The following is a 15,468-nucleotide window of genomic DNA, read 5'->3' as shown; positions in this document are numbered from 1 at the left end:
CAGAGCTGTAAGATTAATTTAATCCAAACATTGGCTCACAAAGCGGCAGACAAACGCCTTTTTTTCTGTTCCACTCTCACATTTGTCCCCGGAGAATAAGGACTTACTGTAAGTCTGCTTCATGTTGACTTTGTTGCTCAAGTTTGGCTGCTGTGGCGTTCCTCCGGAGTTAACTGAGAACGTGAATTTTGCATTAGTCCTAAATTATTCAAATGTGAGTTTAACAAAGATGAAAGTTTCCTTCTGTGTCTTAATACTGGTGTCTGATCTGTACAGAATATCGTCACCGGGGGGTTCCTATTGATCCGTGTTTGTCTTTTCCCTTCCCAATCCTCGCTCCACCAGTCTGTTCTCAGTATTCGAGGGGAGTCTTTGCCATCTTTGGCCTCTATGACAAGCGCTCAGTGAACACGCTGACGTCCTTCTGTGGGGCCCTGCACATCAGCCTGGTGACGCCCAGCTTTCCCACCGAAGGAGAAGGCCAGTTCACCCTGCAGCTCCGGCCGTCCATCAGAGGAGCTCTGCTGTCACTGTTAGACCACTACGACTGGAACCGATTTGTCTTCCTCTACGATACAGACAGAGGTAAGGGACATATTTTCACCACCATGGAGACAAGGTCCTTTCAAATGTCAGTATCTAGTGTAAAGGAGAATCACTTAGAGAGTAGATACAATCATTTCTCCTCAACAAATAACTGTGCTGCACGAATATTTGAGGGAAATCAAATTTTAAATTCACCACCATTTATCTTTGTGATAACAATGAGCCAGCAAATTCCAACCCATGTGTGTCATAGGTTGAGTCTACAGCCCCCATTGACTTACAACAGTTTCACCTTGGGATGTTGAGCAAATGACATCCTTCCTTCTGTAACTGGCTTGCACAGCTGTTGAAACTCCCCCCACACAAAAATACTGCATAGACAATAACTAAATTAAACATGTATGACAAGACAGTAAGACTCTCCTTGCATCTGGATCTGCTTCCTCTTCTGCTTCTTCTGTTCCTCTTTTGCTATTTCCCCTCATTTTTCACAGGAACATTAGCCCCCACTTTGACAGTCTAATAATGGAGGAAATGCTGCGGGAAAAAAAAATCAAATTTGTCTCTTTGTGTGACATCATCCTGCCTACATTTATCACTGAGAACAACTAGTTAACTCACGGCACACAAGCTGACTCATCCTTGCGCCCTAACTACAGGGGGAAGAAAACGTGGGAATTAAAATCAATAATTCCAATTTGTCTGTGCTTGTCTCTTGGGTAAAAACATGTTTGTGTTTCATCGCTGTCAACCTTTATTGATGTAAAATATATTTTGGTATGTTCAATTGGGAACCAAATGAGGGTACACAAATATACATAATATCTCCGATATTATGTAATTTTATTTTATTTTCGACACTTGAGAAAAAGAAATCTGGTGTTGCTCTTATGTCTGAGGTTTGGCCCCAATAATCGATCCATTCCGTCTTACAGTTCAAGTTGGAATCCAACTGCTTTCCCTGCGCTCATGAAGATTTTTATGTCATAAATATTGGAATATTTAACATTTTCAATTGTTGGCCCAGTCTGCTTTTATAGTCCCTTATCAGGATAAACTCGCCCTTAACTAGGGATGCATCGATCATGATCCTGGTATCAGGCATCGACCCAATCCAGCCTCTTAAAGTTGGATCGGGTATAGGTGAAAAAGGGCAGCGGAGCCGATCTTGGCAGTTAAACTCCATGTATAGTGCTCACGTTAATATCACAGAGTAACAACATGGCAGCAGCTAACAGCAGATATTCCATCCTCGCTGTGTGGAAACATTTCACCCTCTTGACATCAACATGTGCGAATTGCTGCGAATGCTGGTAACCTTTGGTAAAAACTTTCTTTGAATGAATAGCAAGTTACTTATTCAATATGAAGTCATTTTTAGCCTTTTACTCAAACTGTGACCAGTGTTATCCCACTGCATGGCAAGAAGGTTCAAGCCTGGTTTCGTATCAGTATCGATATGGTCAATACCCAAAGCCCAGGCACCATAAACGTTGGATCGGCGCATCCCTACTCTTAACACACCTCTGACCAGGATCATCTTTGAGGATAATATTTATGAGATAAAAAACAAAAACAGCCTGATTGTTATGTGTGTACCCTGCATACAGTAAACTAGTTCATTTCATTTAAATATCTCAACCTTACAACAAAATTTAGAATTCAAATCCCCTCCTATTGATGATATGTAATTCCTGCATAAATATTCCTGTAGTATGTATTCCTTTTGTTTGTTTGTATTGTTGAGTTGTTTTGTTAATCTTAATCTGGATGCCATAAATCTCAACGTATGTAAATGTAATTTACATGAAACTGCGAGGGCACAAGGAGTGGCTGAGAAGATTTGTTGGTGTTCTGAACTACCATCAGGGTGGAGAAATCTTCTGAAGCTAACGTTGCTCTCAGCCAACAGAGTGTTGCAGTGTGAGCTCCGATAGTGTTCTGACCTACTACTGCCACCGTCTGACTGAGTTCATTTGAATTTCACTATCAATCATATCAATGAGATTTCAAATGACAGAAAATGGCGTCAAATCACGATGATAAAATATATGTTGGTGAATAATATGGGATGAAAAACCAGCTGTACAGCAGAAGTATGTGCTCTCTGAGTGTTTTTTATTATTATTTTAATTACACAATTTTCCGTTTTCATGGCATCTACATATTAATGTTTTTGGATTGATTTAAAAAAACGTTGCGTGAATGTGGCCCGTGAGGAGTATAACAGTCCCGCTAGCATAAAGCACCACAAACTATTACTGAACTAATATATTGCACATTGATGGCTGTCAGGTCAGAATGTTCAATGGAAGCTGTTTAAAACAAACCCCTCAGTAAAGCTTCATTTTGCAGTGTAATTGCAGCCTCTATAAAAGCCAGTCTGTCGCTTGCATCTGAGTTTAAACCCTGAGAGAGGAGGAAGGGCTGAGCGACCGACGATTTGGTGTGGTTTTCCTCAAAAGTGTTCCCATGAAGACGGGCACGTACAGCTGGCGGTACAGATGATACCTCGGCCCTGCTGACGTGGCGTGCAGGTCGTATCCACTGTTTGGTGGAGCAGCTTCCTCCCCTGAGGGAAGAGACACAGGTCACAAAGGTGTGTTGGGGGAATCAGTGACGTTGTCCGGATTATTACTCAGGAGAGAAGAGGAGATATAGCGGCGGTGCAAGGGCAGGAGCGACAGGGGAGGTCAAGCCACTGAAGCAGCCAAATCTGAAGAAGGTTAAAATAAATAAATAAATAAAAATTAAAAGGCCTGGTGGGAGTGAGCCGAAGTATGAGGAGATGATAAATGCAACGGGAAGAGACAGAGGACGAGAAGAATTGATGGGAGCAGTGAAGGAAGGAGGAAGGAGATTACCGAAAAGGGCAAGAGGAGAAGGACACGTGCCTCCAGGGATATACAGTAGCGTATAGATGGAGTAGCAGGTGACGGGGATTGAGAGAATGGAGGGAAATCAAAGAGAAATGGGGCGAGGAATGGATGCAGGAAGTCAGGACTGTGTTCACCCGTGACTGGACTGAAGCAAGGCCTTTCATTATTGCCTGCCATCAGGCCTGGCTGCTGGTAATGTGCAAGGAAATGGCCAGTAACTCTGTGATCAGTTTAATGCTTCCTGCTGTTCACAAGTGGGCCGACTCCATGACACCTGGATCGCTGCCATACGCCATGAATATGGATCACGATCTGAATTTTTCTGCACGCCATGACAGAAACATTCAAATACCGTGGGGATTATTGCATATTTATTAGGGGTGGGATTCGATAAAAAAATTCATCTAGTTAATTCGAGAATTTGTGATTAACAAATTGAACAATTGAACACAGTTTAATGGTATAAGAATATTTGCCACAAACTGAAAAATTTGGCATTTTTTCAATTGGAATGAATTTGGTATATTACTGAATCAAATACATTTCAACAACAAACTATTGTTTATTTTGCATCAGGTTGACAATAGCACAATAAATCAGGATGGTGGCTATATTCAAGTTTTTATATCACCTTATTTAAACTAAAGCTCTTTTCATGTCTTGTAAATATTTGTAGAAGAATGTCAATGTTATAAGAATTTCAAGTCCATTCAGAGTAGTGGAAACCCTGGCCATTGTGTAGCGAAAAACCTCCCTGAACAAAAGCAAACAGATGCTTTTGTTTGCTTTTGTTCAGAGATTCCTCCATGTTTGTTGTTGTTGTTCTCATCCTAGCTGCCACGTGTCTTGTGCATCAATGTGATCAGTGGACCAGGAACTCCTGCACTTACAAAGGTTCCCTGATGTCTGTTAAATGAAATTAAATTAAAACGATTAAATGCTTAAATATTTGAACGCATTTTTTTGGGGGATTAATACATCGCAACTAACTCATGAAAGTCCCACCACTGATATTTATATTTTTACTAAACTGGAGTAACAATAAATCTGCAATAAGAAACTTTTAAAAATTAAAATGAATAAAATCAATTTGTGAGCTTAAAAGAGACCAAATAGCAAAGTAGGTCTCAGGCCATGAAGTTGAATGCCTGGATCTTCGGTACATGTAATTCATTAATTCAAATGAAGCGATTTCACTGACAGAGACAGTGGGAGAAACTGGGCTGCACAATGTCAGGTCTCATTCATATCTACCTGCCATTGTGAATTAAAAAAAGAACGGCGATCTTGTGCGCGCAGGATGAAATCAGGCCGTGACTTCTGCACTGTCGGTGGAACAGACAGAGTTATTCGCTGTCAGTGCCTTTTATTTTGGGGAATACATCCACTAAATATTATTTAAAATTGTTTTCCTTTTTTAAATGCTTTGAAAAATTGGCATATTTTAGGGGATCGCTTTGTTCATTCACTGGATCTGGAGGCTTTATGTATTACAGCAGTATAACTAGATCATGTCCTACGTACAAATCCAACTGCATCTCATTTTCTTTCTCTTCCTCCTCTGTTGTGCAGGTTATGCAATACTGCAGGCGATCATGGAGCGAGCGGGGCAAAACGGCTGGCAGGTCAGAACAAACGCCCCATGATCTTCTGCAGCCTTTCCTCAAGGTAGTTTCTGTAAGAATAAAGTCACGTCCCTAACTTTCCTCAGGTGAGCGCCATCTGTGTGGAGAGCTTCAACGAAGCCGCGTACCGCCGACTCCTGGAAGACCTCGATCGACGTCAAGAAAGGAAGTATGTCATCGATCTGGAACCAGAGAGACTCCAGAGCATCCTGGAGCAGGTAGAGACAACAACACAATTATGTTGCGATTATAGGCAAGAACATGGATGAGTCATACAACTGTCTTGTTATTGAATGACGCTTACACACATCCGCCTGAAAAGCACTGGGCTTTGAATGTCATAGTTTACCCTTTCTGCCTCCAAGACGGATACCATAGAAACCATTGTAGTTTCATGCTGCTAAATCTCTCACCATGCATGACACACTGTATGGAATATAACGTTTGCCTCGCAGCTATACTTCACATTCCAATATCTGTTGGGTTCTTAGTTGTCCACACAGATTTACCAAAGGCGCTCAGTAGCACTGCTGACAACAATCGCACTCCTCTCCATAGATGTGTATTTCAAACAAGCATTAGTTGCGTTTCCGCTTTGCCTGTCAAGCCGATCTTCCATTTATATGATATGATATCAAATGTGACTTGAGTAGCGCAATGTTTTGCTCTGTTCAGCACCTGCTCTCTGCTAGGACTGTCGAGTTCAATCAAGAAAATGAAAGGCCCCAACACACAAGACAAGTTGCATGCCATTCTTTATTTGGAAAGTTGCGACAGTGTTTATGCTTTGGCAAACTTCGATTGATAGCTTTACTGTAAAAAAAAACGTTTTATAAAATGCTCATTTTGCTAGTTTTTTGGGGGGATTTAATGTTTTGAATATGTTTAATAATTGTAATAGAATTGTAATTTTAACCTTGGAAGTGCTGTAGCGAACCCTCACGCTAACCCGTGCTCCAAATTAGCATGTGGCAATTTAAATAGAAACGATAATTCAAATTACTGTTGTATTACTTGAACCCAGCACACTCGCAAAAGTCATCCGAGGATACGTCTAATCCTGAAATCTCCCCACAAAGCATGCAGCACCTAAAACTGCAGCGAACGCGGGACTCACAACCGTAATCGATTATTTAATAACTGGCTTTGCTGCTATCGGACTCCTCTTATCCAGATTTCCACTAAACAAATATCAATTCTCTCTGTCTGAGTTTCTCCTCTCACCGGGAAGCGAGACACGTTTAGAGTTAATAATGGTGCGCATTAAGTTCTACAAAGCGCTGATAAGTTTGAGCGGAATCAGAGAAAATAGAGATGTTGGACGGAAGAGAAATGTCAATGATAAACACTGGCAGTTGCTGAGATGCTATTGATCGAAATTAAACAGAAAATAGTACGTTGTACTCCAGTCTCTCTCCTCTAATTCAATTTGACAGGAGGAATGAGAACCGCACCCACATTCTTTGCACTGTCCCCGATTTACTTGGACGTGCAGTGACCCCATGTGCTGACTTTAAATTACAAGCATAAACCAATCGTCTGTCCTCACGACAGCATTTGTCGGGAGGATAAAATGTCCACACAGCACAAAGGATCATGGGATTGATGAGGTAGCGTGCGAGGTAAACAATGCCGATACGGACTTCAAATAGAAACCTTTTAACCGGTGTTAACTATGGTCTTGAAAGACACAGAAGTATGTTTTTATTTGAGAGGGGAAGGAACACTTTCTAAACACTGCAGCCATTGGATTGATAAGACGGAACCTAGTTTTACAGACATGAGGAGCTGCATTACAGGTTCTGCTGAGAACCGCTCGAGCTGAGTCAAGGAGCTTTTTCGAAGACTCATCCTGCATCAGGACTTTGATGTTAGAATCTGTGAATCTCATTTCAATTAAGCTGCTGTCGCTGGAGTCAATACTGTGATTTTGCTATGTACTAAAACACCAATTAAACTGCTCTTGGATGACGAAACAGTGAACTTTATGTCCCAAGTTTGTGCGACGACAGGGTGTTTCACTACTACACTGACTTGCATGTTGAAATGCAGCGACGACACTTTGCCAAGATGACAGGGGAGTCAGTTTTTGTTAACAAACAAGTTTGTTTAACATGCTTTAAATGCTCTGTTGAAACCAGAAGGGACTCGCAAGCTCAGCTCATTCCCCCATGCTTGGAGTTCTTTGTAGTAAATTTTACATTTTATTGCGAAGTAAAGCTACTCTAGATAGGTAGATTTGATTACCTTCGATGGAAAATGTGAATTGTGAATCATAAGTAGTGTCAACTCTCCGGATCCACTTGTTTGTGTGTTAACATACTCACATTTTGACACAATATATCATGTGTTGTGAGTCATGGGTGTTCCTGGAAAAGATCCTGCAGAAGCTGTAAGTTGCAGTTACTCTGACAGAATGTGCCCTGAAGCATTGTTGTGCAGTTGCAATCGGCCTTAGTTCGTTGAAATGTTTTTGTCTTTTCTTCTTGTACTTCTGCCATGAACTACTCTCTAGCACTCAAACCAAAACATCTCATGCCATATTTACCCCTCATAATATAGATATATTGCAGATTTATTGTACTCTTTTTTAACCCTAACCACGTGCATTTTTTTCATTTTTTTCAACCATTGCCATTGTTTTACAGGTTGAGGTGCAAGAAGTGTGTCACTCTACCACGGTGTGTCCATCGTGGTCAGTCAGTAGCATCATAAGATTCCATAGATACTGTATGCATCAATACATGTTGAGTAAAACCATTCATTGCTGGTTATAGGCAGAAGTGTCACTGAAGTTTAGAATAATTCTGTTTTTTGTTAGTGCTTCATCAAATGTCACAGTTTATATCAACCTTATATTTGGATTCAAAACCTGTCACGGTCCTCTGCTAACATTTCACCTTTCACATCTTAACCTTCCGTGTTGCTGGATAAACTGCCGCGAGGTACATATGGTAACTTCAGTTGGGTGGATTGTTTGACATTTGTTTGCACCTCCCAGCTCTCCTCCTATTTCACACGAAAATAAAAACACATCCGCCATCTGATGAATATTGTTGTTAGTAAATGGTACATGGAACTCATGAAGCAAACACACCGGCAGCAAAAGATGTCTGACCATCTTTTTAATTGGCTTCTGTGGTGAGTGATCAGACAGACGGAGGCGGACACACAGTATTTGTTGCACACACACACCAGAACGTGCCGTGGTCAAAGTCGACTCTGCGGTGCAGGCGCTGGCTGTGGTCCCTGCTCTGTGACAGAGGAGGTTCTGTTGTCTGCCCTCGCCAGCTGCGCTCTGTTTGTATGTGTGTGTGTACATCTGTCCCTGTCAGTGCGTGCTTCCGAATATGCTCATAAAACAGTCGACAAAAAAAGTGTGTGATTTATAAGATGCATAAGGTGTTTTTTTCCCACTTTGATATTGTCTCTCTGCTATTTTTGCATTGCTAACATTCATTTCTTCCAAGCCTCTCCTGAAGGCTATACATTATTTGACAACAAAGGGGTTACAATTAAATAGTGATGGGCTGATGAGGCTTCATGAAACAGTGTGCTCTTTTTAGAAGCTTGGTAGGTGGCGTTTTTGGTTTTAAAATAATGTGAGGTTTCTTTGAGATGGTTGTTCAAATCCAAAGATTTTAGAGCAGAGAATGCCATCTAGTCGCCTCCGAAAATGAATATACTGTTTCATGAAGCCTCATGAAGCCATCACTAGAGTTAAATAACAGTGGAAAAGAAATACATTTTTTTCTCCCAAAGCATTTTACATTGATACATTAAACAGTACATAAAATATCAGATCAGTGGATGGTTCCATCAAACTAATTTTCCGCTTTAAAAGAGTGTTTTTGTGCTGATTATTATACCTATTCTGAACAGTTTCATTCAGTTTGTTACCATAGTGACCAAGTTTGCAGCATCCAAGCTCACTATTCCAAAGTCATTCTGTTTAAAGATTAAAAACCAGTCCCTATTCTTTTTGTTTCAGGCTGTAAGTGTGGGGAAACATGTGAAAGGATACCATTACATCATCGCTAACCTGGTAAGTCCATTTTGTGGAAAGGATTTGTGAGGTTTCTGATGTGTACATGACACAAACCATCTCCTTTGTAGCCTGCGAAAGTTTAATAACGTCTGCCTTGTCCTTCATCAGGGTTTCAAGGACATTTCTCTGGAGAGATTCATGCATGGTGGCGCCAACGTGACGGGGTTCCAGTTGGTGGACTTCAGCAGGCCTATAGTCATTAAACTGATGCAGCGCTGGAACAAGCTCGACCAGAGAGAATACCCGGGATCCGAGAGTCCTCCTAAGGTAACCCATGTTGGAAGTAAAACTGCTGCAAACCAAAGGAAAACAGTTGCCTTTGTTATGTCAGCAAAAAAAAATTATGTTCTGTGCAAGGCTAGTCATGAACAGAGGCTAGTTTGAGAGGTTTATCTAACAATAACAACCTGTCAACTCAAGGAATATATATTCAACTGTCTATCACCTGCAGTCCATCTACATTTGTACTTGAGTGGGGAATCGATAAAAAAAAAGGAATTATTAATTTTATTATTTAAAAATTAATATTTGATACCAGATTTCAAGTAGAATCTGCGCACAAGCTTATTGACTTACATATTCCATCAGTCATTCTCAAAAAGGCCTCTTCTTCATGGTTGTTTTGGATACGATATTGTATAATGCAGTGTACAATTGTTGCAGTGGAAAGCATTCCCTGCGAACGAACGTTTATGCAACATCGATCTGCATGGTCTGCATCTGCATTAATCGAAATTAACACAGTAAATTCCCAACCCGAGTTTGTACATGATGATTCTGCCGGCCAAAAGAGACTGGAATGCAAAGTAGGTTGTTATTTTTGGCTGGTTTTGCCCAAGGTTTATGGGTGATTTTCTTTTTCAAAAGAGTGTGATGTTAACAAAGCCTATTCCTTTTGAATTTAGAAACACAAACACCAAATGCACATGAACTTGGACTTGAAGCTGAAGTCACTTCATGTGGCCCTCAAGAGCTGAGCACCTTTAGCACATGTAGCTGGCTTTAGACCAATCGATACTAATGTGAAACACCCTCAGAAATGGAAAAGTGAAAAACCAGAGAGGCTCTTGTGTTGAGAGGTGTTGAACGACCAGGATTTATGTGGAATCATCATCCTATAATTTAAGAGCAACTACTACTTCTTGTTAGTCTTGCGTGTGAGTGACAGCCTCCACAAAAAATAAACTGGGAGATGAAAGTTACTGAAAAAGGGGCAGATTTATTAACATCATTCCTCAATCTTCTCCTTTTCAATCATGGATATAAGGATTTGTCTTTGCTGTTATATTTATATAAAGGATGAAATTAAAACCGCAGCTATTGCTACTACTGTTTGCTATTTATGTGAACTAAGTTACGTTACAAACGCCATTACTATGGGGCAAGAATGGGGCCGGCTTATATTAGCATTGAAAACAAGAATATTGGCTGAAAAACAGAATACGGTGGTACCTCGGTTTTCGAACGTCCTGGACTTCGAACGAATCAGAATTCAAATAAAAATCTTGAGATTCTTTTGCTTCGGATTTCGAACAAAAATCCAGAACTCGAACGCCCCCGAAAAAAGCCGGAAAAAACATAACGTGCGCGGACCGATCAGCTGACCCACGATGTGCTTTGTTATTGTGTATAACGCAGCCTCTGTATGCAGACGTGTCCCGTTAGCTACATTTACTGACTGTTTTTTCTTCATATTGAGGTGTAAAACCTTTCCTGTCTCTGCACTGGACCGTGGTAGAGTGTCACAGGGGAGGTGCTCGCTCTCCACACCTCCGAGGCTGGAGCTCCAGGGTTTGATGTCCTGGCTGGAGCTGGGACAGGGATGAGGCGAGTCTGGGACAGAGCGTTACTTGGTTTATGACTTTGTCACAGCCAAACTGCACAGAAGCGCACATTCAGAGCTGGACACGCACCGGGCACCTCTTCACTTCTCCTCAATATGAAGAAAAAACAGTCAGTAAATGTAGCTAACGGGACACGTCTGCATACAGAGGCTGCGTTACACACAATAACAAAGTGCGTCGTGGGTCAGCTGATCGGTCCGCGCACATTTTGTTTTTTCCGGCTTTTTTCGGGTGCGTTCGAGTTCTGGATTTTCATTCCAAATCCGAAGCAAAAAAATCTCAAGATTTTTGTTCGAACTCCGATTTGTTCGAATTCCGGGGCGTTCGAAAACCGAGGAACCACTATATATATTTTTGCATATATGTAACGTGAAGAATGCATGGCATTCACTCACTCTCACTCACATTTCCTGTACATTATAGCCCCTCCTCACTCGACAATGACCCGGGCAGTGACCTGCGACCAATTGAAGCTCATATTTGCATACGTTAATTGGAAATATGCCCCTCTCCTGATGAAAGAAACATCATACCGACGCAGTCTCTCCACCTCTGGCGGCTTATATAACTGCGAGGGCACTTCAGTAGATTCCCATTGATTAGTCATGTTTCATTATTAACATGTCGCACCACATATCAGGAGCAGCTGTGTATGACATCCGATGAACCCCAGTCTTCATCAATGTCGGAGCGTGAGATGCAGAAGGAAAGCAGATGTCATCCTCTGTCTCCGTGGTACGCATTTCTTCAAACCGCTCTGAGCTAATTGGCGATATAAAAACTGGGTTCACTTAGTGTTGAGCCGAGCGCGAGCCTCCAGCCAAGTAGAGATCTGCTCCAATAATGTGCGGGAGGGAAGGCTCTACCGGGACTTGTCCCTTTTTCACTGGAGGCTTCATTTTGAGCTTTTGGCCATCAATCACAACCTCTTTACCGGAGGTTCTCAGCTGGCGTGCTTTGAAATGAGCTCCGGTGCGCCTGGAGATTTCTCCTCACTATGTCATGAAAGTGATCAGCGACCTGGCAAAGTAATATTCTGCCACAAAGCCCATGGTCACATGTTGTATGTTCACGATCAGGGGAATTTGAAACAACTCTTATGACGGCTCCATGAATCTGGTCTGTGTGTTTTAGATGTACCAGCAATGTTTCAAACTAGCCAGACAAGGTAGCCATGAACGGCTTCCAGTCCAAGTTTTCACACCAGGAAGCGTTTAAAAGTAAGTGAGGAACTTATCAGCCTGGAGTAGCAAACAAATCAAGAACTGCAAGTTATGAGTCAGAGTCCTGGTCACAGATTGAAAAGTTTGAATTACACATTCGCTTAAGGATAAGGTTTCTATTCATTCCCACTGGGGAAAGAGCTGTCACAATAAATAGTGTTGGACAGTATCACTCTTATTTTCAGCATAAACTGCTGGTAGCTGCTCTGTTGTTTGTACTGTAGGTGTCGCTTGAGTCGCGACACACAGCTCCTTATATTTCCTGTGTTGAGCGTGAAAAGTTGAATCAGCCGATTGTAATATCCATGTGTGAGCTAGTTTGTCTTCGATAGTAGTTAGTAGTTCTACTCTACAGGAAACTACAGAAGAAATAGATTTTGGTTTCATGAAACTTCATTATTGAAGTTATTTGTGTGATAGGCTTAGTTCATCTGAATTCAAATAAAATGTGAATTTATTATCAGTAGCATCAGTGGTGTAGATATGGAATAATGCAACTCACTGCTAGACTTTTATTGGGAAATGATCCTTCTGGTCAACACATCCTGAGTCCCATGTTGTAATATATTGATGCCGGGAAAGTGGACTTTTGTGTCCTATACTGACGCCGGAGGCAGCCTCCAGCGTTTCATATTGATGCATTAGGTTTTCAATTGTAGCATATGTTCCGCATTCCGCGGCATATCCTGACACCGTGCGCAGCCATTCCTTCTACATGTAACAACCTGTCGCTATCTAAGGTCCTTCAAACAGCTATGCGTTTCAGGCACATAAAAGGTTACAAATAGCAACTGACATCCAATAGAATTCAGTGAAGAGAGCTTGAGAACATCTCACGTCCATGCCCTTGGCCGCGTTCAGTCCAAACGTTCAATCCACATCCCCTGCCTGAAACGCTACGCTGGAAGGAAAACATTTTTTACTCCATCGCAACACCCATGCGTCACGAAAATCTGCCTTTAATGTCAGTATAAGCCGCTTTCCCGACATCAATACATCACGCGATGCGAGTGAGGCTAGGTTGTTCTGGTTTGAAAGAGATTTGTCATTCTCCATTGGCACACCTCCCAGACTAACACCACATAATGTACTGTTTGCAAACTAGACGTGTGAACAACAATCATAATTTCTGAACTCTAAGACGCTCTGAACCCTTAAACAGCAATGCCGCTAATACATGAACTTCATGTCATCAAGATATTAAGCCTCATCAAACCAAAGCACCAATGCCCCGATGTTTTCGGAGCTCCGCCTCCACAGCCAGTTTCATCTGCAGCTCAGAGCTGCCTGGACACCAAAAAAAAAAGTCCTGGGAACATGGACAGGCCAAAACAGCGCATTGAGCGCTTTCATGCCGATAAAATGTCTATGGTTTCAATGGTCTGACGTGATGCTAAATAAACCAGCGGCATGATGCACATTCAGAACATTCCAACTTTGTTTTCATCATTACAGTCTTGATCCTGAACTCTGGTTTCAGAACTTATCGTTGTGTATGTAGAAGCCTTTATATGGAAATTATTGATCTTTCTATGGCTTCCTTACTGCTGCACCTGCGGCTTATGTATGCGCAAAATCTTTTTTCTTTGAGAATTTTTTTTCTTGAATGTTCTTCTGTATTCAGTTCGGCTTATTATTCACATGCACTGTATAGTCAGGAAATTGCTGGACTAGATACTTGACACCTTGACCCTTTGCTTTGTATTGTCCTACTGTCAGATTCTGCTGAAGCTGAAACTCGTGAATGTACAAAACTTATTTTCGCACATTATATCACTTCTCTTTATTATTAAATGGCGTGGCAGTGAATTTGTAGCTTTAATTCCGAGAAAACAGTTCCCCGCAGGAAGCTAGAAACCAGTTTAGAGTGATCCATAATAACAACCTTAAACAAGGTTTCGAGGAAGAGCAGCTGTAGACAAAGTCAAATGAGATATTTTGGTCATTGACAGGGAGCATTCCAGCAGAGGGCTTCCAGGCTCTCAGAGCAGAGAGGACACAACTGCTCTGATGCCAAGATTTGTCTCAGATCACATGATATTTTTAATTCAGATCTGATCGAAGAGTAATGTATTTCAATACCCTCATGAAATGGATAGCTCCGTGACATGAACCAGCTTTCAAAATAGAATTTAGACAAATACGTGTGAGTCAGCAAAATGCAGATGCTCGCTGTAATACTTGAGGAAATCCATCTGTCCCCTGGGGGGCTCTGTCCTGTAGCTACCAGAGACACAAAGAAACGGTATGTCATTCAGCAGAGTTGTGTTTCTCTCCTTGATTTGGATTCTGCAGTTGTCATCTGTCAGTCGCATGCCTAAAGGTGCCTTCACTTTCAAAGTGGGGAGATGAAAGGAGGATGACATGCTTGTGCTGCCTCCCCAAACGTGTCTCGTGGGAAACATATCAAGGCTTGGGTATGAGGGAGAAAACCACCTGCACCGGGACTGAGAGCAACTGCCGACTTTCCCAGCCAACTTACTTCTCCATTTTCATCCTCTCACTTGTTTCTGCTGTGATGTGACGGCTGCCCGCTGCGTGTTTGACTGTCTCTGTCTGTGTATCTGTGTGTGGGCTGTTGCTCCTGAGTGCATGACGACGTACCCCGCTGGGTTGTTGCTGCCCGTAATGAATTTGTCAAGTTACCCGTCAAGATTACCAACACCTGTTTAGAGGTTCCATCAAGAAGTGTCTGCAGTGCCACTGGTCAATTAAAACTGGTCCGTAAATATGACAGGGCAGAGCTAAACTTGGACTGATAAAAGGCTTTGCCAAAACTATCTTTGGAAGATTTTCACGTTATTTCATGACTACTGCGAACGTACTAGATTTGTGGGAAGCAACTTTTTAGAATCCATTTTAAGGTATCAAGGTCTAGTTTTCATTGAACTTGTTTCTTTTTCTTTTTTAATACGACCTTGTTTTTTCATACGATTTAAGATTCACTAGAAGTGAGGTACTTTTGATTCCTGGAACCGATGTACACCATTGAACCACAGAGGTTTTGCATGGAAAAAATGTGATCGAAGAGAAGACGGAGAGTAGTCTCTTCATTACTGCTGCAGATCTTAACAAAACTAGTTTCTGTCCACAGTTTTAAGGTCAGATTTTGTGCTTCACCCGGTCACACTGAGTGTAAGTCAGGAACCTACAGGTTGCCAAGGCGAGTAAACAAATCCTTTTTCCCACCTGAGAACCTGAGCGCCTTCTGGAGTGGCCTCCAGCCTTTGCTCCCTCAAGCGATATGCTCTGCTAAATGCATTTTATACTTTTTAATATGCATGTATATGTAAACAAGTGTTT

General features: G+C 41.7%; 1 protein-coding gene across 8 annotated transcripts in view; it reads left to right on the top strand.

Moving 5' to 3' along the window:
- The window catches only part of gria4a (glutamate receptor, ionotropic, AMPA 4a), a 112,218-nt gene that overhangs the window by 48,420 nt on the left and 48,330 nt on the right, over positions 1-15,468 (top strand). For all 8 annotated transcript variants that reach the window (XR_008415649.1, XM_053872280.1, XM_053872279.1 and 5 more), the window contains exons 3-7: positions 346-585; positions 4,998-5,050; positions 5,137-5,268; positions 9,042-9,095; positions 9,207-9,365. Coding sequence is in view for 7 of the 8 variants with exons in the window: in XM_053872280.1 (XP_053728255.1) it covers positions 346-585; positions 4,998-5,050; positions 5,137-5,268; positions 9,042-9,095; positions 9,207-9,365 (638 nt within the window). In the remaining variant the exon portion in view is untranslated. The remainder of the gene's footprint in view (positions 1-345; positions 586-4,997; positions 5,051-5,136; positions 5,269-9,041; positions 9,096-9,206; positions 9,366-15,468) is intronic.

The sequence above is a fragment of the Synchiropus splendidus genome, chromosome 8 (genome assembly GCF_027744825.2).
Source record: "Synchiropus splendidus isolate RoL2022-P1 chromosome 8, RoL_Sspl_1.0, whole genome shotgun sequence".
NCBI classification, from domain to species: domain Eukaryota; kingdom Metazoa; phylum Chordata; class Actinopteri; order Syngnathiformes; family Callionymidae; genus Synchiropus; species Synchiropus splendidus.
This window is presented reverse-complemented; position numbering and strand designations above follow the sequence as displayed.